This window comes from Lynx rufus, unplaced genomic scaffold (genome assembly GCF_022079265.1).
Source record: "Lynx rufus isolate CCGP_SWC_20201006 ecotype Redwood Valley unplaced genomic scaffold, mLynRuf1.p SCAF_3, whole genome shotgun sequence".
NCBI classification, from domain to species: Eukaryota; Metazoa; Chordata; class Mammalia; order Carnivora; family Felidae; genus Lynx; species Lynx rufus.
Window position 1 is genome coordinate 150810372 of NW_025814845.1, and position 22150 is coordinate 150832521.

General features: G+C 47.3%; 1 protein-coding gene across 1 annotated transcript in view; it reads left to right on the forward strand.

The window, feature by feature from the left end:
- Positions 1-21490, forward strand: part of XKR6 (XK related 6) — a 320290-nt gene extending 298800 nt beyond the window's left edge. The window contains exon 3 of the mRNA XM_047091360.1: positions 20526-21490. Coding sequence (XP_046947316.1) covers positions 20526-21490 — 965 coding nt within the window. The remainder of the gene's footprint in view (positions 1-20525) is intronic.
- Positions 21491-22150: the final 660 nt, after the last annotated feature.

Sequence of the window (22150 nt, forward strand, 5' to 3'; positions counted from 1 at the left end):
AAATGGGGATAATATTAGTACCTACCACAAAAAGTTGTTATGAGCATTTGATGACATGACCAATATCATGCCAGGTACAACACCTGGCCATTTTGTTGGTGGTGGGAGAACTTTTATTGTAGATACACTTCCTGAATTGGACTACAAGCTGTACTGGTGGGATCCATGGCTAATTGGCCTTGCTTTGTGGGCTTTGATGACATAGCTGCCCATTTACACTGTTAATACTAGTAAATGGTTAGGAAGACCGTTGCCACTGCCACTTTATTTTTTTAATGTTTATTTTATTGTATTTTGAGAAAGAGAGAGAGACAGAGAGAGTCGGGGAAGGGCAGAGAAAGAGGGAGAAAGAGAATCCCAGACAGGCTCCACGCTGTCAGCACAGAGCCTAATGCAGGGCTTGAACTCATGAACCGTGAGATCATGACCTGAGCTGAAACCAAGAGTCAGACGCTTAACCAACTGAGTCACCCATGTGCCCCACCACTATCACTTTAATATGCGAGTTCTCCACTGATCTTGCCAAATGCCAACCTTTCCCAACCTTTCCCATCTCTCCACCTTGTGGCCCTCACTTATTGCTGGGCTAACCCTGTGGTATTCAGCCTGCAAGATGGATTGTATCCAATTTCCCCAGAAGACCACATTCAAGTGAAAAATATGGTAATAATAAACAATCATACAAATATTATGCTGAAGTCACTTGAGCATCTCAGCAGGGTTTCCTTAAATCTGATGTTTTGAAAGTTTGAGTAAAGATAAAAACAAAGCTTATTCTGATATGTCATCTATATTGGTGGTGACATTGTAGTGTCTGCTGAAAGCTTTGCCAGTATTCTAGGTAGGGCCAGGGTTTGGAAAGCAGTTGGTGGGGCAGGAAAAGTGAGACTGAGTGTCAATACCACCATCCACCACTTACTGCCTTTATGGCCTGGGGCAAATTCGTTTCCTACCTGGGCCTCTTGCTCCGTAAAATGTGAATAGAAGCTACCTTTGGGGTGTCGTAAAGATCTAATGAGCTGCACATACACTGCTACAGCATCTTGCTTGCCATGTGGTGGGCACTTGATATGATCCACCGTTCCACAAAAATGCGTCAGGTCAACTGCGATACTATGTGCTGAGGGGCAGCAGGGAACAGAACCGACACAGACCCTCTCCTCATGAAAGTCTTATTTTTCTGAGCAGACAGAACAAAAACAATGGGACCGATGACACATGTTAAGTGCTTTGAAGCAAACAAACCTGGTGCTGAGACCACAGATAATGTGGTGAGGGGTGGAGAGAGCTTACTTTGGGCAGGAGTGTCAGGGAAAGCCTCTCCAGGGATCTGATGTTTAGGCTGAGTATAAGCAAAGAGAAGGAGCCACCTGTGGGAAGAACAGAAATAACCTCCCAGGCAGTGGAAAGAGCATATGCAAAGGCCCTGAGTAGGAAAAGCCTGGCTTGTTCCAGCAAGTGAAGGACCCGGCATAGCTGAGGTTGGTGGGGCAGGGGGAGGAAAGTGATATCAGGGGAGGATGGAGAAGTCAGAGGCCTGATCAAGCAGGGTCTGCAGGACCCCACAAGCAGTTTGGGCTGATACCAAGTATACTAGGAAGGGTTACATAGGAAAGCTGTAGGATTGGACCTGCATTTAAAGAAGATCTCCTTTTCTGCTGTTCAGGGAGGAAGCAACAGCTGAGCTAAGAGATCCAGGGATGAAATTATGGGGTAGAGAGCATTTGGGAAATGATACCAAGTGCACGAATTTGAGGGCTGTTCTGGCGATCAAACCAATAAGACTTAGTAGAACTGGTGTAGGCAGTGATAGACGGAAGAGGTGGTGATTTCTCACTGGATATGTAGAGATGGAAGAGACCTTATGGGGGAACAGGTTTGGGGGACTGGATCAAGAATTAGCAGCTCTATCACTTTTCCTTCTGGGTTTTTCTGATCCTTCCATGTAAACATTGGCAGGGGTCAGGGGTGAGCCCCTTACACCCACATAGCACCTGAGCCTGCCTTTTTTGGTTAAGCACACACGGAGGAGTTATCCTATAAGTAGGGCTCTGCCCACTTTTTCCCGGCATCACACCAGCACTCTTTGTCAGGTACCTGCCACAGGCCAGGTGCCGTGTTGGCAATGGGCTTGCAAACACACCTACCCTTCAGGAGTTTATGGTCTGGTGCAGCACATTTCAAATTCTGTGATAGGTGCATATACAGAGGAGGGATATATTGCTGTTTCTGGGGGCATGAGAGAGGAGGTAACATTTGGTCTAGATCTCGATGGATGCACAGGAGCTTGCCTGAAAGAGAAGTTTGGGGGCTCTTATGGACAGGGGAACCATAGGCACCAAGAAATGGACACCTGGGAGAGCAAAACGTAGATATGGAGCGAGTGGTCCTGGGCACCTAGAGCATAGGGTATATTGCATCAAGCTGCCGGGGGGAGGGGGAGGCGCTGTGGTAGGGTAGTGATGAGGATGATGCTAGCAATGCTGGTTTAGACTTTTGGGGAGCTCCACTGTGTGCCAGAGGCTAGTTTAAGAGGTTTACATGGGTTAACCCATTAAACTCCCGTGGCAGTCCAATGAGTGGGTACTTTTGATTGCTCCCATTTTATAAGTGATGAAACTGAGGTCCAGAGACTTTAAGTAACAGCACGAGGCAGCCACAAGGCTTGTAAACAATAGAGCTGGATCTTTACCTAGGTGGTTGGGCTCTAATGCCTGTGTCCTTAGCAAGGATGGCTGTGTCTGAGTCTTAAAGAGACAGACTTACATGGGTTCTTGGGGAAGCGGTTACCGATACAGGGAGGGAGCACGGGCTGATATGCACTGCGGACCAATCAGCTCCAGCGTGTATGTGTGTGTGCATGCGCACGTGTGTGTTTATGTATCTTAGATGCAATTATACTGACAAGGGCAGAAGATGATGCTTCTGCTTCTTGCCCCCGAAATCTCTGCTCAGAGGTTGGCATTTTGAAAATGTTCTCAATCTTCCAGAGCATTTTGTGTACGCCTTCTCTACTAGGCATGCAGGGCAAAGACTTGCTGTCTCACTATGGAGCTAAGCTTGGCCTGACCAAGGAGTGAGGGAATGGGTCCAAGACCCAAGACCTTCACAGCTCCCCAGACACCTATTAGCGAGAAAGATACACTGGCCTTTCTTTGAGGTTAGTTTCTATTCTGACCCTGGAGACCAGGAGAGCTTGGCCAGACACAAATGGGTGGCATACCCAATTAGAGAGAGATTTACTATTAAAACCCAGTGCCCCTCATGTCTGTATGGTGCATGTTCCTTCTGTCTTCTTAAATCCATCTGGGAACCCTTAGAGAAAATCCCAGGCACCTCCAGATACCCTTTGAGCTATGTGTGTCCTCCTCAACTCTCTAATTCAGCTAGGGGGCAAGACTGGAAGTTTCTGGATGGGACCAGAGGCTCAAGATAGCCACAAGGGCTTAAGCTAGGGCTGGAACTTGAAGGTGGAGCCCACCTCTGACCACAGAACAGAGCTAGCTGGCACAGTGCAGAACAGTCCTGCTCGGGGGGCACACACAGGGGGTGCGCTTCTCCTGAGGGCAACGGCTTCTCTCAGAGAGGATCAAAGCAGAGTTGACTTGTTCTCACAGGTGACAATCCACCACGCAAAACCTTGCAGGGGTTCCAGGACCCCTGTGAGTGGAGGTCAGGCAAATGCTGGCAGAGGGTACACATAAAGGTATGTCTGGTGTGAAAAGACTTGAATCTCACGACTTCAGTTTCCAAAGGGATTTAGAGCAATGGAATCTTTAGAACTGAAGAGGTTGACTAGGCCATCTAACCCACCATCCTTGTTTAACATATGGAAAGCCGAAGCACAGAGAGGTAAGTAAGCTGCCTGAGGTCACTCAGCAAGGAAGCCTCCCAAAAAAGTCTCCTTTTCTTGCCACACTGGGCCTATGGTTGAGATGGTAGCATGGCATCTATAGGATGTAGTTCAAATACCAAGCCTCACCCAGGTAGTTCTTCCCACCCCGCACCTAACCATCAATAACCATGATATCCCAGCCCAGAGTTATATAAAAACAAGCATCTTTACTAAGACAAGGAAGTATGAGAAAATATATACTAAACCCTGTCTTTAGACACTGGTTTTGTTTTAAACAAATGCTGAGTTCTAAGATCCAATTAGGGCCTTTTCTTTCTGTCTCTTTGGTGTTAACCTCCATAATAGTCTTCTTTCTTAACTTCCCTGCTGGCTCCTCTTACATCAAAGCCCGTCTAGTGACTTGTACTTTAGCTTCTCATTTATTTCTTTTTCTAGCAAGAGCCCTGACCGCATCCCAGAGATTCACAAAGGCAAGTGTTCATTCCCGTTTCTCTGCTCCTTTTGAGCTAAACTGTCTGTGCCTTTGTCTGCAGCTGCTAGTTCCCCAAACACTTCCTCCTTTCCTGACTGAGGATGAAATGCATCCCAGAGGAAACTTCTCCAGCATCAATCTCCCTGGTCAGTTTTCCCTTCCTTGTGAGGGACCAAGCCACCTGGTTCGGGCTCTCAGGTGAGGGGAAAGCCCAGAGGGCTGCTTCTTAGCTGTCAGATGGCTTAAACAGCCCTCTCACCTCCTCCCACAATGGGAAATTTCCATGTCCCTCTTCCTGGTAGGTTTCTTTTTACTTATTTGAAAAAAATGCATTCTGGTCTCTTTCCAGTCCTATTCATATGGACATTAGCTGTCACTCTCTATGTCTGGGACACAAAAGTTAATTCCTTGATCTTTTAGGATTCTGGTTAAAATTAGGTGAAGCTGCAACCCAAAAAGTGATGGCAATCTGGTTGTGTGGCCCGAAGATGATGGATCTACACCAGAGTTATGAATTTCACACTCCACTTTCTCATTACCAAGAAGTAAAACTTGCTGTTAAAACAACCAGCCCACTGCATCAAACAAATCACATAATGAATTGCCTTTCCCAGAGTCATAGGGAACTTCCATGCCCCTCATCCCTTACTAGTGAATAGAGCCCTTTGCCCTAGCTCATTCCTGTGCTGAGCTGGAATTGCCCATCTCTAAGAGATAGTCCCAGGGTTTCAGACCAAGTTGGTACAGAGGTCTTCCAGCCTTTGATGGCAATTTCCAGGCCTCTTATCACACATCCGTGTCTTAGCAGGGAGCAGATAAAGAAAGGAAAGGATGCACAATATCCCCTGTTGACTCGCATCTCCTGGCTGTCTTGTATCTTCATCTATAACTGATATGAAGAGAGGCACACAGGTATGACTGCCTTTTCCGGCCAGAACACGAACTCAGCCTCTCCCAGTTTCCCCACAGTGGCCTCTCTGCAGCTGTATCCTGTGCTGCTTTTGAGGAGGCACCCTCCTTCTCTCCTATGCAACATCTACTTGGTGTCTGCGCACAGGGTTCCCTGACCAGCCAACTCCAGAGCACGGTCCGGCTTCAGTGACCAATGGCTCCTTGTTAAACAGCACATTAAAACCTTACTCTCTCAAACAGAATTTGCAAGCATTTTAAGCAGAGACCTAAACCCTTTCAGTGCACAATCCACCTTGAATCTGACTACAGTTCTGAGGCCCTGGCTGAGATTGCCCCTAACAACTGGCAAGAGAAGGACAGAGGCAGAGTTCTTTTCTCCCCCCGCCCTCTTTTTTAATTGTAGTAGGAACACTATATGTGAAATCCAGCCTCTTAAATTCAAATTTTTAAGTGCAAAAGAAAATGTAGTACGTGCATACAAAAGAGACTTCTTAAAGCAGCAGAAAAACATATGAGAAAGGCAAACTAAATTGATTTAATTAGAGTTGCCACAAATGAAATTGCAATTGGCCATCTGGAGATGCTTGTGTGTCAAATGCTGAAATGCGGAAGGACTCAAGGTAGGCTTCTTCAGCGCTCACTGGCTGACCAGTACAATCTCAGAGGGAAAGGCTCTAAGGGATGCAGATTCAGAAGCCTGAGCAGCAACTATAATTGTGCCATTTATTCATTTAATCAATAACTATTAAACACCTACAATGTGCCAAGCACGGTTCTAGGACCTAGGGACCTATATAGCCATAAACAAAAGAGATTGAAAGCCCTGCCCTCACAAAGCTTACACTGCTGGTAGAGAGAGGCAAACAGCGAACAAAACAAGTATTTTATTTTCTATATTAGAAAATGATAGGCACTAAGGGAGAAGATGTCACAGAGAGATGGGAGGGGAGCAGAGCTGTGGGCAGTTTTCATTGAGGCGGCTGGGAAAGGTTCCCTGGAGAAGGTGACTCCAGAGCAAAAATGTGAGGATAGGAGGGATCCAGCCCCACAGGCTTTGGAGGCAAGTGTGCCAGGAAGAGGAAACAGCCAAGGGCAAAGGGCTTGAGCTAAGATGGTGCCTCCAGTGTTCGGCCGAGATGGGTCTCTTGACTGCTTCTGTATCTTACCCTTGCCCAGAGGTCTTGCCAGCAGAACTTCTCCTTATTCTTTATTAGAAAATGCCTAAATAGGGGCACCTGGGTGGCCCAGTTGCTTAAGCATCTGACTCTTGATCTTGGCTCAGGTCATGACCTCACAGTTTGTGAGTTCAAGCCCCGTGTCAGGCTCTGAGCTAACAGTGCAGAGCCAGCTTGGGATTCTCTCTCTCTCTCTCTCTCTCTCTCTGCCCCTCCTGTGTGTACTTTCTCTCTTTCTCAAATAAATAAATAAATAAATAAGCAAACAAACAAAGGAAAAAATATTTAAATAGCTTTACTGACATACAGTTTACATAGCATACAATTCACCCACTTGAAGTGTACAATTCACTGACTTTAGTATATTCACAGAGTTGTCACCACCACTCCGATTCATCTGAGAACATGTCCATTGCCCCACAAAGACACTACACCCCTCTTAGAGCTTCCCCCCTGTAAGTTCTTCCCCCGGCTTCCCTGCATAGGGAAAAGGCTCACCTTAGGTGGTGTGTCTGATTGGGAGAATATGAGGGATCCCAGGCAAATCCCTGCAACGTCATCTTCTCTGGACCTGGCTAGTGCTACTGTGGGTAAGGGCAGGAGGGACTCCCAAAGACCCTTTCAGCCCCGGTAGCATTTGACTCTAAGGAAGGGAAAAGTGAAACTAGGGCAGTAGCAGTCTTTAATTAAGCTTGACATTCACATTAGAGACAATCGTGAACTCTAGGCCTCGAGGGAACTTGGGGCTCCAGGAAAAGACAGCAGTTAAGTGATCTTCAAAAGATCTTTTGTATCCCTTAAGATTTCCAAGGCAAGAAAGCTCATGAGTTTCACAAGCAGTGCCCTTCCGTGTCACACATCTGTCACCACCAGGGAGGGGGCAGGATGGCAGAGACCCTGAGAAGGAAACCCCTGGGGGTGACCCCCATCAGCTGTTCCACTTACTGTGTGGTTATGAGCGAATCACCCTCTCTGAGCCTCAACTTTTTCATCTGTAAGATTTACCCCCAACTGGACCCAGTTGGAGGTGCGAGTCAGGATATCAGGAGGAGTTCTAGGCTGTGGCATTCACTCTAAGGCCAACCTGAGATAAAGATGGGTCTAAAGCTGAGCAGAGGAGAGCTGAGTCCTCTTTTAATTCTAGGCCTTCTTGTGCATTCAGACATCATGCATCCCAGGCTGCCAGACCCTGGAGTTGAGGAGCCTACCGGTTGGAAAATCTGCCCACCTGTGACAACATGGGGGCCCCGTCATTTCCTTTACACTTCACCCTTCACCAGTGACAGCCTGGCATGTTGAGTCCTCTTCTGCTGGTCCACATGGTGGTCTCTTGACCCGGTCGCTTGCAAGACAAGGTGCTGCTCCTGTTTTGCACCATAGAAAGCTCCTGACGTGGGCCTCATAGTCCTGGCGTCACACACCTGCTCTGCACATAGGAACCACACATCCTTTCCAACAAGGCCTTTGCCTCTTTGAGCCTAGGGGTTCTCATCTGTAAAGCACAACTCATAGCTCCTGCCCCAGGGGGGTTTTGTCAGGAGGAAGTGAAATGCATTTGTTCTTGGCACAGAAGAAGCACTCTGACAATGGCGGCTAGTATTTCTACCACCTACCGTGGAAGGTACACATTGCTGCCATCCTCAGCACCTAAGGCTCTGATTGGACCACATCATTTTACCTGGAAGGTTTTTCTCATCCAGGACCACTGACCACAGAGAATTTGAGCTAAGGGGCCAGGACCACTCCCGAGTCAGCCCTGCACAGGCACACACCCACCTCACCTGCTCAGCAGTCCTGTGTCCCTCTGCAAAACTGCCCACCTGAGCTGCCATGGAACTAAAGAGTATCTGAGAGCCACCTGGTAAGGAGCCCCTTACCCCTCCTGAGCTTCTGTCACAGCTCTGTCCAGTTAATCAAGGCCTGTCATCCTCAGGGCCTCAGTGGCCTCAGGTAAAGGAACCCAAGACCATTTTGGCTGACAGAATTTCCAGGGCTTTGACAGCTATCTTATCCCACGCCATGGGAGATAGGATCCACCCCAATTCTCCATCTTTTAAAAAGATGTTATCAGCTTAGGGGCTGCTGGGTGGCTCAGTCAGTTAAGCGTCCGACTTCAGCTCAGGTCATGATCCTGGGGTGGTTGGATCAGGCTGTGTCGGGCTCTGTGCTGAGCTTGGAGTCTGCTTGGGATTCTCTCTGTCTCTCTCCTCTTCCCCTGTCCCCCACTCAAGCGTGCGTCCTCTCTCTCTCTCTCTCTCAAACAAAAACAAAAACAAACTTAATAAGAGCTAATGTACGTGAGGCATTTTACAATTCCCAAAGCACTTTTCCACTTGTCAGGCTATGTCAGATGAACAGCAGCTCCAGAAAGTAGGCCTTACTGCCATGCCTTCTGAGCCCTGAGGTTCAGCATTGTTGACAGGACTACCATGTAGGCACATCTTTGATACTACAGAATATGCAATATTCAATATGCATATTCAATATGTGCATATACACTATATATATATATATATGTTCTTTTTTTCTATTTATAGATACATGAATATATAGTATAGTATGCACACATATCAAAGATGTGCCTATATGTTTTATATTCATAACTTATCGAATACTCCAAATCCACATTTTTACCCATGGTTCACAAACAATATGCTAAGCCCAGATCTGTTTGTACCAGTGCTCATGTCCTTTCCAGGGCATCTCACAACCTGGGTTAAAATGCACTCATTCTGGGAGCATCAGGGGAATGAGCCTCGTTGGCCATTTTCTCTTCAATGAGAAGGGACTTACTGGAACTTTCTAGTGACGGCAGATGGCCTTCTTCACTGTGTGCTCCAGGCCAGCCAGGATCCAGGCATCTGTGAGTCCTGCGCCACACCAGCTGAGTGGCTGACATTTGTTCTAGAATCTCTAAAGTTTGTCTTTCTCCAGCTGGCTGTGAAGATAGTGTTTTGATAGCGCTGAGAGCATCTTAGAGAGAAGAGACAAGCAAAGCAGAGGGCTGGCTCTAGCTTTCCTTCTGCTGTGTCCTTTAAATATCAGTGCTTGACCTTGAAGCTCCTTGAGGGGCATGCTGCTACCTTGCTATGTCCACCATGTTCCCAGAGTGGATATGAGCTCATGGTGTGCTGCTCAGAAGAGACTCATCACACAGATATCAGACTGATGCTGTTCTCATGGCCTCTCCCGATGTCATTGTGTCTGTATCCCATGGACCTCTTCCAGGATAGTCACTTCTAGTCTAGAAAGTTTCAATCTCCAGCTACTAGACACACCCAGGTTCACAGTTTGGTTTTTGACTTACTGAGAATATTGAGGAAATAGGAAATACCCTATCACAGGGCTTCTCAGCCTCAGCAGTACTATATCTGGGGCCCAGCAAGTCTTCATGGTGTGTTGGGGGGCCGTCCTATGCATTGTAGAATCTTTAGCAGCACCCCTGACCCCTGCCCACTAAATGCTGGTAGCACTCATACCCAGAGTTGTGACATTGCCACGTATCCCTGGTTGGGGGTGGGAGCAAAATCACCCCCGTTGCGGACTTTGCTCTGCTGTTAAATGGATGATTATGGGCTGAATGCGGCCCCCTCTGGATTGGTTGGTTTACATGGAAGGGCACCAGTTGTTTGCTATGCACAGGAGTCAGCAGGGCCCCAGATGTTGAAGCATGAGAATAAAAGGACATGCTTAATGCAGGAATCTCAGGCAAATCCTTTTACGTCTCTGAGCCTTGGTGGCCTCGTCAGTAAAATGGAGCACCAATAGACATTTCACGAGAATATTGTCAGGGTTAAATGAAGTACCACATGCAAAGTATGTGGCATAATGCCTAATACATGGGAAACGTTCAATAGATGTTCGTTTCCTTTTCATCAGTCTTTTCTCCCCTCAAGGATTTCTTCCTGAAGGATGAAGGGATACATGTTGGCTCCCAGGGAATTTTCCTTTCCCACATCTAGGGCTAGAGGTGGGCACTTGTGATGGCTGGTGGGGTGAGAAGCCCCTTTCCCTATGGGCCCTCTTAGAAATCAGAGGCTACTGTGGGCTGTTTTATGAGAAAAATACCCACACAATTTTGCACATAGTTTCAGAAGGAGCAGACAAAATAGCTGCCCTGCCCTTGGAACATATGGGCAAAACAGGGAGGGGAGGCACCTAGGTGGTTCAGCCAGTTGAGCATCTGATTTTGGCCCAGGGGGTGATCTCTCAGTTTGTGAGTTCGAGCCCCACATGGGGCTCACTGCTGTCAGCTCTGAGCCAGTTCTGGACCCTCCACCTCCCTCTCTCTCTGCCCCTGTCCTACTTGTGCTCTCTCTCAAAAATAAATACACATAAAAAAGAGGAAGTAAGAGTAAGAGATAAAGTCTATCAAGTGGTGGGGGAAATGCTAAGGTAGAAAATAAAGCATGGAAGGAGGCACTGGCGGGGCAGTGTTGGGGGGGGAGCTGCAGTTTCCAGTGTGGTGGTCAAGGATGGCCCCGCTGAGAAGCTGATCTTTGAGTCAAGGGCTCCATGAGGCACTTGGATATCTGCGGGAATGTCATTTCAGGCAGAGGAAGAGCAAGTGTGTGCGCCCTGAGTTGGGGGTATGCCAGGAGCACATCTGGGGCCAAGGGAGTGTGAGGAGCTGTGGGAGGTGACCCCCTAGGGAGAACAAGTAGCTGTCTCAAATAGGGCTTTGCATGAAGGCCTGATGCCATGAAAGGAACTTAGATTTGCACCCACTGGAGAAGGGAATTACTGAAGGGCACAGAAGAGAACTGACAGGTTACACTTGTAACTCCCAGGCCGTATCATGTAGGGCCCTGAAGGTCTCTTAAAGGACCTACCATGGCGTTAACACCAAACAAGATGGCGTGTCAGTCCAGATAGGCTAGCCATGCTGCAGTGGAGGATACCCCAACAATTCCGGTGGCTTAAAATGTTGATTCATTTCCTGCTTGTTGCAGTATGTCTATCACAGGTCGTGGGTGGAGCAGCCTGTTTTTGGAGCATGGGAGAGCCTGGCTTCCTACCTGGAAGTGACACCCATACTTCTGCTCATGTTTCCCTGGTCAGAGCAGCCACAGGCGGGAACCGGAGCTGAGCAGGGCAAGAATGCATATCCTCCCATGGGAAAGGTGCTGAAAATCAGGCACCATGACTGCCTATCGTGCCTGGAGGGCCATGCAGAGGGGCATACTTTAGCTTAGTCACTTTGGCTGCATAATGAAGAGATTTCTGGGACGAGAGCAGGTACAAGGAAATGAGTTTGGAGGCCATGCCAACATAGAATAGAGATGTCACTGCTTCTGCACATACTGGGACACTCAGACAAGGCCTTCCAGGGGTGAGTCCTCAGTTTGGCAAGCCCACAAACTTGACTTTGTGCTCACAGAGATGATCAGAGAGCTGCCACACAGTAACCAAACTGATAAGAAATTGATGTATAAATCTGAATGTTTGTTCATTAATCTGTGGGTATGGATGAGGAGCCATACCTATCCCGGTGTTTAAAAAAGGAATCTGATTGGGGTGCCTGGGTGGCTCCATTAGTTAAGTGTCCAATTTTGGCTCAGGTCATGATCTCACTGTTCGTGAGTTCGAACCCATGTCAGGCTCTGCCCTCACAGCATGGAACCTGGAGCCTGCTTGGGATTCTCTGTTTCCCTCTCTCTCTGCCCCTCCCCCCTTTCAAAAATAAGTAAATATATATATATATATATATATATATATATATATATATATATATAAAGGAGTCTGAGTTTTGGAGTTAGGCAGGTCTGCGTTGAAATCCCAGTTCCATGATTTCTTAACTACCTGATATGGAAAAGTTCCTTAGCCTGTGAGCCTTAGTCTCCCCCATCTTCAAATCAGTCCCCTGCTTCAGATATATTTGCAGGAAAGAATAGTTGAGTTAATTCTGTCACAGGCTTAGCACAGAGTCTGGGCTAAGGTAGCTGTTCAGTAAAGGGAAGTGATCGTCATTATTGAAATCTTTATTAGAGATTAGCAGATACCGATCAGCCTGGATACAAAGGCAATAAAGAGGTATTTCCTATAAACCATGGTAAAACGATGTTCTACAATAGAGATCACATCTGTAGTGGCCAAATTTGATTTCTGTCCTCCTTGTCCCATCCCTCTGATGTTAAAGAGCTTTTTCTTCAGCCAAGGTATAGTATGGTCTTTGTATAGATGTATAGATGTACATCTTTGTATAGATGTCGGTTTTCCTGACACCTTCCAGTCTTTCCTTCCTATGTTTGTATCAGGCTACTTTGATTGCCCTTGGGTTTTTCCACATTAACTCAGCCACAAACATCTGTCAGTCCTGAGGGTTACATCCACAGATGGTGGATGCCATCTTCTATTTTGACCCTTCTTAAGGATCAGTCTGGAAATATCAAGGGTGTCTTAAGGTCACCCCATGTGGTAAACTCATGTAGGAATCACACCCTCTCCAAACACAGAAATGTGATGAAAATGAGGGTGTCAATGCTTGCAAGTGACGGAAATGGGAAGAAAATGGTCAGATCTTCAATTATTTACCATGAATGTATTTTTAGTGAAACTTTAAAAAGGAGATTGGTTCCTTTGTTGCTTTCACATCAAGTCTACTAAGTATAATTCTGACTGATCGTCAGTAGCACATCTGGTTTGCCTAGAAGTGCGGTGTTGGAATAAAGAGGACAGCCTTATGGGGCTCATCTAATGTGCAATGAGGCCCACTGAATTCTTCAAGAAGGATAATAGGTCCTGCCAAGTGATATGCTGGTAAATGCTTAACAACCAGCTCTTAGCAGAATTGGGGGAACCCTGGTCTGTAGCAGTTGCCAGTTTCTGTGGTGTAAATATTCCCACCATGCCTATTTCAAGCCTCCAACATGACATCAGCCAGCCTGCAAAATCCCTGCAAATTTAACAATTGGATGTCATGGGCCAGGATGCGTTGGCTTGAACACGCTGATCATGCCTGAGGAGTGAGATAATCCCAGGAATCATTGTTAGCACTCTTGCTTCCCACCTGTGTAACTTTGGCTAGGTTATTCAACGTCTTTGAGCCTGGCTCACAGGAGGCATCTGTGAGGCTTATTTCCTTCCCCTAGTGGTTGCCCGCATAGGAAAGTAACTTCATACCCATGCTTCCTTGCTGTGCCTCCTGGGTGGAGGTGAGGACAGGAGACAGGCAGGAATGTTTAGACAACCTTGCACACAGCTGCTCCATCTTTTTCCTGGGAGCATTTCCAAGAAGAAATGAAGCTTTTTAAAAATGTAGGAGATAGAGGGAGGTTGGATGGGTGGAAAGTGAAGTATTACCCATCTAAAAGGAACTCGGTGTGGAGAAAATACACAGGGGGAATTGAGGAGCAGATGGTTGACTTTCCCCAAACATTAACTTCAGGGAAGAGGGGAAGGTTGAAAGAGGTTAATATTGACCTTGATGTGCAGGTAGACAAATAGCCAGTTGAGCATGTTTCTTGGTTTGGGGAACCTCTAGGGGTACAATACCATGCAAATTAGGTGAGTATGTAATGTCAGAACATGGCTGCAGCCACACTGAAGTCTCTTAACTTCAAACTCAGTTTCCTCACCTGTAAAATGGGAGTAATAGCCCAGCAAAGAAAGGATACCATAACTAGGGGAATAGCTAATGGCCCAGCGTGAAGGACAGAGGGGCTCCAAATGCCAAATGTCACACAGAGGCAGGAGAAGAGATTAGTCATCTGCATAGAGGAATTGGTTGGTGACTTCCAAGAGAGCTCTCCATTGAGATTGGAGGTCAGGAGTCAAGGGAGCAAGGAGAGTACCCTCAAGAAGTTTGGAGAAGAGACAAAGAGAGGTGGGATCTCATTGGCAGAAAATGCAGGGTCTTGAGAGCTAGTGTTTGTAAGATAAGAGGAACTTGACTGTGGTTGTATGCTGATGGGAAGGAGCCAGGAGAGAGGGAGCTGGGAGCGGCAGGGCCGACTCTTCCTACCCCTGCTCTATCCTGTGCTTAGCGCCCTTTCCACCCCTCTTCTGAGTGTTTCTCCACCATGTGATTTAGTGGTGGAACAGAGCACTGTGGCAGAAAGGTTGGAGACGGCAGGTGCTGAAGACCTGGGTGTGCACGTCCTACCCAGCAAAACCAAATCCTGCTGTTGCCCCCTCCATTCTTGCTCAGAAAGTCTTGTGGCCATCTCTAGATACCCCTGGGGGTTCTCAAAGGATCCTCAAACCCACATGCTATGTTCTCCCTGTGAGATACTGTAGTGTTCTGGTTTCTCCTTCCAGTTTCCTTTCTGCTTATGTATTGGGGCTCCCACTTGCTGGCCCCTTGGTGCAGCCCTGCCCTGATCATGGCCCTGCTTCAGTTTGTCATATCTCAGCTTCTCTACCTCACCCTGGTGGCTGGGCCCTCCCACAGCCCTGATCCCTTCCACTGCATTGCATCTTTCCTCCTGATTCAGCCACTTCATCTGCTGCTTGCCCTCTGATTTTAGAATCCCATCCTTCCCCAAACACCATTATCACTATGCTTTTCACACGATGGGATATCCATACTCACAGCTTTTGTTTTGTTCCCCAACTGGCAACCGTTCAACTGACAGTGACCCTTGGATATTGCATTGATGCCACCAAATTGGGCCTTCCCTGATGACTAGGGCTAGTCAACTGCAGATTGGTTGCAACTGGTAAGGGGTGTCCCACTGCAGATTGCAGCCTTTCATTCTCTGTTCTGTTGGTCATAAGGTGTGGCCATTCCATTTCTGGAAATCTTAAACCCTGGGTCCAGTGATCAGAACCTGAAGGCCCCTCTCCCAAGCTTTTCTCAGAGGGAGTGGCTTCCTAGGAGGCTCCAGCTTAGTGACTTCCTAGCTGATACAGCTGGACTCCAGGCAGCTCAGTGGGCCAACCGCAAGCCCCGCCTCCTAGTCTGCACCACTAAAAGTGAGCTAGCTGTGAAGGTCACTGCCCAGAACTTGTCACAGCCAAACGTGAGGTGTTTAACAATTTCCAGTCTGATCTTTGGAATGTAGAAACGGATCAGGCCATAGTGGAAGCAAATCATAAAGCTCCCCAGCCTGTCTGAGAATTTCACTGGGGGCCACAGGGCCCCTTCCAAGGCTGATTCCTGTGGGCTTGGGTCCTGGCCAAGATAATGCATTGACTTTTGGATTGACCTCAGGTGAGACAGAAATCTTCTAGTGAGCCACAGCAGTGAGGGAAAATCTTGCACCTCTTCCCTCTGCAATGGAATACACTGTAGGCCTTTGAAGATTAATCACTTGACAGAGGGAAAGCCATCTCACCAGAATCACCTCTTTACTTGTGGTTTGAATGTTACTCTCCTGAGGAAGGGAGACTAGAATGCAAATTTGGGTTTTAGCTCCAAAATCAAGGGCCTCTCTCAGATACCCATGGCTATTAACTTCTTGTCCACTCAGCAAAAGATTCAAATCCTTTGTACCCAGAGAACCTAGACTTTCTCTCCTGTCACCTCACCCAGCCCCCTTCTGAGGCCATGTCTGGAGGGCCCGTTAGTACAGTGGTTACTTTCAGGACCACTGGAGTCAGACTCTGAGTTTGAATCCTGACTCTACTTCTTGATAGATGTATGTATTTTGAAAAATGTCTTGGGGCACCTGGGTGGCTCAGTTGGTTGAGCACCAACTTCAGCTCAGGTCATGATCTCATGGTTTGTGAGTTTGAGCTCTGAGTCAGGGTCTGTGTTGGCAGCTCAGAGCCTGGAGCTTGCTTAGGATCCTGTGCCTCCTTCTCTCTCTGCCCCTCCTCCACTCACACTCTGTCTCTCTCCCTCTCTCTCTCTCTCAAAAATAAAATAAACATTAAAAAAAATCTTAAGTTTCTTCATCTAAAAAATGGAATTAGAGCACTGTATTAGTTTTCTAGGGCTGCTGTAATAAAATACCACAGGCTGGGTGGCTAAAACAACAGACCTTTATTTCTTCCCTGTTCTAGAGGCTGGAAGTCTAAGACCAAAGTGGAGACAGTCTTGGTTTCTCTGGAGGCCTCCTTTCTTGGCTTGCAGATGGCCACCTTCTCCCCGTGTCCTCACATGGCCTTTCCTATGTGTGAGCACATCCCCTGGTGTTTCTGTGTGTCCAAGTCCCCTTTTCTTATAAGAACACAAGTCGGATTGGATTAGGGGCACCTCTCATGATACCATTTAACTTAACTACCTCTTTAAAGACCCTGTCTCCAAATGCAGTAACGTTCTGAGGTGCTGGGGATTAGGGCTTTGACATGTGAATTTTTTTTTGTGGGAAGGATGACACAGTTCAGCCTACAAGAAGTACCTACATCACAAGGTTCTTCCAAATAAGATAATGCATGTACATGCTCAGTGAATCATGCTATGTTCTCTGGGACAGTCAGGTACACTGTTAAGGAACACATCTGTCTGGTACTCTCTCCCTCCCCCACCCCAGTTGAGCCCCCAGAATGAACTGGCTTCCCCGAAGCACCTTCTGCTGACAGTCCTTCAAGGAAGAGATGCCGTTAGAGTCCTGTGGGTCTGTGAGGCCACAGGCTTTGTCCAGTGAAATGATGCAAAGGTGGCAAGTCATGAGACATTTAATCCCTTGACCAAGCGTAACAAAGGTGCCAATGTCACAGATGGGGTCCAGACAAGTTTCTTGGAGGTGAGTTGATAACAAGTACATCTAATGGCTTCTACCATTGGTTCCTGAGCCCTCAGAGGACAAGTGTTTCTCTGTGTTGAGCATCTAGTGAGAAACTCAAGTCCCAAATGGCTTCCTAAAATGGGCCTGTTTTTTCTGGGCTCCACTCAGGATGTACTCAGCCTACTAACTCTGGACCCAAAAAATGTGTCCGGAGCTTTACACAGAACAGGGAGTTCTTTGGTGAATGTGGTGAATTATAAGGTAGCCACACCCAGACATTCCCTCTTTCAAAGGATCATCTTTGTCAATGCTGCTGGCAGAGAGAGTAGGGCAGGCTTGTCATGGAATGATGACCCCACTCATGTTTCTTCCTGTCCCTGCTTGCCATGCTCAGGCTCTGAAGAGAAGAGAGGTCCCAGACAAATGCACTCTTTTTGGTCTTGGGCAGGACCTCCGCCCTGGGCACCCTGCACATGAGCCAAATGTCAGAAGTTCCCACCTTCCCTTTTCCCTTTAACTCAGAGCATTTGCACAATGCCAAGGATGTGGCCTGGCATTCAAGGCCCTGAAGGGCAAACAGCTTGGTGTTAGAACAGACACCTGCTATTAGAGACGGTTGATGGCCTTTATGACCTCAGTAAAGGCACTACCTGGTGGAGGGTCGAGCTGACAAAGGGATAGGATGCAGAAAAAATGGAGTGTGGGACCAATATGAAAAGGCAGGCAGACAGCTGTGCTGTGGGCCTAACATTACTGTCAGTAGTTGGGTAATCTTGGGCAAGGCACCCACATGCCTGTACTTCTGCATCCTGTCGAATGAGTGGGTTGAAGTGGATAGTCCATGAATCTCCCTGTGGATATTCTGTTTGGTGATATACAATGTACCAAATTGGGACAGATAAGGCAGAGAGTTAAGACTGGGGTTGGGCATCAGCTGACAAGCAGCCCCAGAGCCAAGTGCTCAGATGTGTCTCCCATGTGACTGTGTCCCAAGTCCTCCTTATAATTAGCATTAATGTCTTATGATGTTTGGGGAGCATTCATGTTGTATTCTAGAGAGCAACTCCAGTAGCATTGACCAAGATCCAAGGCAGCGTGTGGGTCAGCTCAGAGGGAAGCAGTTTCTGTAATACTTCATGATGGGTGGAGCAGGAACAGAACCCAGACCTCAAAGCCACAGGGACAGATCAGGAAATGGCAGAGGTAACCCAGAAGATAGAATAATGGGGAACAATTGTATTTGGCTTTGCTATGTGAGATTGATGGACATTTGAATTCCTGTTTATTCATATTTGGCATGGACGGGCTAATGTCACAACACACAGAATATCGAGATCAGCATGGTGAAGGCTGAGGGGCTGTCCTACTTCTGAACCCCACGTCTGTTCAAAAGCACACCCAGAGTAAGACTGAATGAGACCACGCTCCGGCAAAAGATAAGCTGCTTTTTCTTATTTCTCCAGCTTGGCACTCATGTTTTTCTTTTGAACTGGGGGAGTAATACATTCTGATTTATTAGAAGGAAGAAAAAAAAAATCAAGGCTTCTTCCCATTCAGTTTCTGTAGAACTCCCATCTGATTATTAAAGGTCAGCTGTACCACCAAGATTATTAACAGCAAGAAATGAGTTTACCAGGAGAGGGTTTGATGTCACAAAGATGTTTAAAAGGAACTTTCTGATGATGCTCCAGTATTGATAATAAGCCTGGCACAGACTGCTGAGATGATTGTGTATTCCCTGCCCTCCAGAAACCTACAGCCTAAATCATGTGACTCCCAAAGCACCCATTCTCTTCCCTGCCCAGTGCACCAGACAGCACAAACACAGGAGGCTCTAAAACGTTAGCATGACCACTGTGACGTGGCTGTGGAGCACACATGGTCTTAGCAGATGCCAGTGGGAATGCCCTATGCATACAAAGGGCAGAGCAAGACACACAGAGTATCATGTTCAGAACTTTCCAGAAAGGTGAGAGGAAACTGTTAGGTGTTTTCAAGATTGGCTTTCAAAATTGCTATGGTTTCTCCCCTGTTTGTTTTCAATCTTGGTTGCTATTATTATGAAAGCAACACATACTCCTTGCAACAGTTGACAGTCTGGGGGTTTTTTCTAGGTTCACGCCAACATAATGGTTTTTGTTATCGCACTATATTGTTCTGCAAGCTGTGAACCTGAGCGTCTCTCAGGTTGGAAGGAAGCTCCGTGAGGTGGGTGAGGAAGGTGGATGCAGGGAGGGTGTAAAATGACTTTGACTCTTCACTGGGGCTTGGAGGGGAGTGGGGCGGTGAGCAGGGCCCAGGGAAAGACAATTCAAAGACTACAGGGCTGGGGCAGTTTAATGAGTCACTTGATGAGACAGTATTCAAGACCTCAACCAAATTTAATTGCATTTAGTTCTGAAATCTGAGGAGAAAGGAAAAATGGAGGCTCCAGATGGTCGGAGTGGAGAACAAGTGTGAGAGACTAGGGGTGATGGGGAGTCTCGCCTGAGAGGAGATCACATGGTAATACCTGACTAATAGCTGGTTGCTTGTGCATGGGTCAGAGACTCCAGTAACTATTTGTTGTGTTCAGTTTGATTCAGTTACACATACCAAATAGGCAGCATTATTAATAAAATTGCTCCATAATGATTGAAGTATCACTGAAATGCAGGGGAATGATGAACAGCGGTGCTGAGTGGAAAAGGCATTTCCAAAGCATGAGCAACACTCCTGAGTCAGGACAGGTACCAGAGAAGCATGGGCCTCCAAGTCAAGGCTTCGGAGAACTTGGAGCCATGCTGGGGTGGGGAAAGCAGCAAGGACTGAGTGAGAATGAGAGAGAAAGGAGTGAATGAGAAAGGCAGCCACCCAAACAGACAGAAGATCCCAGGGCTCTTGGTCAAGGTGGCCTTAGGCAGCGGATGGAGAAGCTAAATGCAAAGCTTCAGTTAAGATGCATTGGGTGAGCTGATGAAAAGGTGGGAGAGATGCCAGTGTCTTCCCAGAGGAGAATAGTTGTGCAACTTGGGGCAATGAGCAAGCTGTCAGTCTTCACCATCAGTGATCCCTTCTACGGCTCCTCTAAGAGCACAGGCTGCTGGTGACAGGGACACCAACCCTGGCCACATGTCAGTGTGCAGCAAGGATCCCCCACAAGCTCATGATCCCTTCAGACAGAACACGTGCCACCCGACCCACAGCAGATGCAAGGAACTGCCACGGTGGCTCCAGTTCTTGGCTTCCTGGGCAAGGCACATCAGCCTCAGCCTTCACTCTTGAGTTGTGAGTCCCCAGAAATTCTGGACTGGGGCCTTAAAACTAAAAGTTGATCTCAAAAGTTGTCAGTTTAGGGAACATCTATAGCCTCTGTGGCCCGTTCCTGATTATGTGTTTCTTTCTCCCTCCTCATTTAGACTTCGGTGTGTGTGGGCATCTCCTCGGCCAAGAGCCCCACTGTGCCCCATGTGGGATGTCCAAGGTTTTGACTGTGTGGGTTTGTGTCTTTCTGGCAGGTGTCTCCTCTGTGACTTCCCTGATGTCCCTGGCTTGGGTGCTAGCCTCCTATCACAAGCTGCTGCGGGACTCCAGGGACGACAAGAAGAGTATGAGCTACAGAGGGGCCCTCATCCACCTCTTCTGGCGCCTCTTCACCATCTCATCCAGAGTTATCTCTTTTGCCCTCTTTGCTTCCATATTCCAGCTCTACTTCGGGATCTTCGTGGTGGTTCACTGGTGCGCCATGGCCTTCTGGATCATCCATGGCGGAACAGACTTCTGTATGTCCAAGTGGGAGGAGATCCTCTTCAACATGGTGGTAGGGATCGTGTACATTTTCTGCTGGTTTAACGTCAAGGAAGGGCGGACTCGATATCGAATGTTTGCATATTATACGATAGTCTTGACCGAGAATGCTGCCTTGACGTTCCTTTGGTATTTTTACAGAAACCCGGAGACCACTGACTCCTATGCGGTGCCAGCACTGTGTTGTGTCTTTATTAGCTTTGTGGCTGGGATCGCATTGATGCTCTTATATTATGGTGTGCTGCATCCCATGGGGCCGCGAGCTAAGATTTTTGCCAGCTCCTGTTGTGCTGAGCTGCTCTGGGGCATCCCTCTGCCCCCCGATGTTGAGCCCATGGCGCCTCAGACCCCTGGGTACCGGGGGACCCAGGTCACGCCTACCAGAGCCGTAACGGAACAACAGGAGGATCTCACGGCTGACACTTGCTTGCCCGTTTTCCAAGTGAGACCCATGGGGCCCTTGACCCCGTCGGGGCGTCCTTACTACCCAGAAGGGCCCCTCATTAAGATTGACATGCCAAGAAAGAGATACCCAGCTTGGGATGCTCATTTTGTAGACAGGAGGTTGAGAAGGACTATTAACATTCTGCAGTATGTCACCCCCACCGCAGTAGGCATTCGGTATCGAGACGGACCGCTCCTTTATGAGTTGCTACAGTATGAGTCTTCACTCTAAGAGCATCTTGACCCAAGTTGAGAAGGGAACTTAAGTTTGGGTTGTGGTAAACACCGCTTACAAGAAATATAACCCTCCCTTTCCCCAACACACAGAACCACCACCACCACCACCACCACCACCATCACCACCAACACCAATGCTACAAAAAACAAAAAAGAAAATAAGTCACAACCCCTTCAGATAAGCTTTCTTTCCAGTCGCTGTATGTATACAAAGATATTCTCTATGTTTTGTAAGTAAAAACAAAAAGAAAACTTTTCTTTTGTTTTTTACACATAAGAAACAGTATTGAAAAATCCCACACTATGGTTCATAGGGTGGAGAAGGAGGAGTTGTCTCCACTCCAAAAGAAAAACAAAGTTTTATACCTTACACCAAGTGTAGATCATTTACGGGATTGGTGCTGATTGAAAGAACAAAACAAAACAAAACAAAACAAACAAACACAAACAAACAAACAAACAAAAAAACCTTCAACTGCCTTATGCCCTTAGGTGCTGAGTTTCATTAAGTACTGTCACGTTTTCTCATGCAAAACTCTCTGGTGATTTTTGCACCAGGAGAGGGAAAATTAAACAATCAAATGAAACAAATCTAGAAACAAAACAAAAACCAACCAACAAAAAACCACAAAGCAATCATTCTTCCTATCTGATT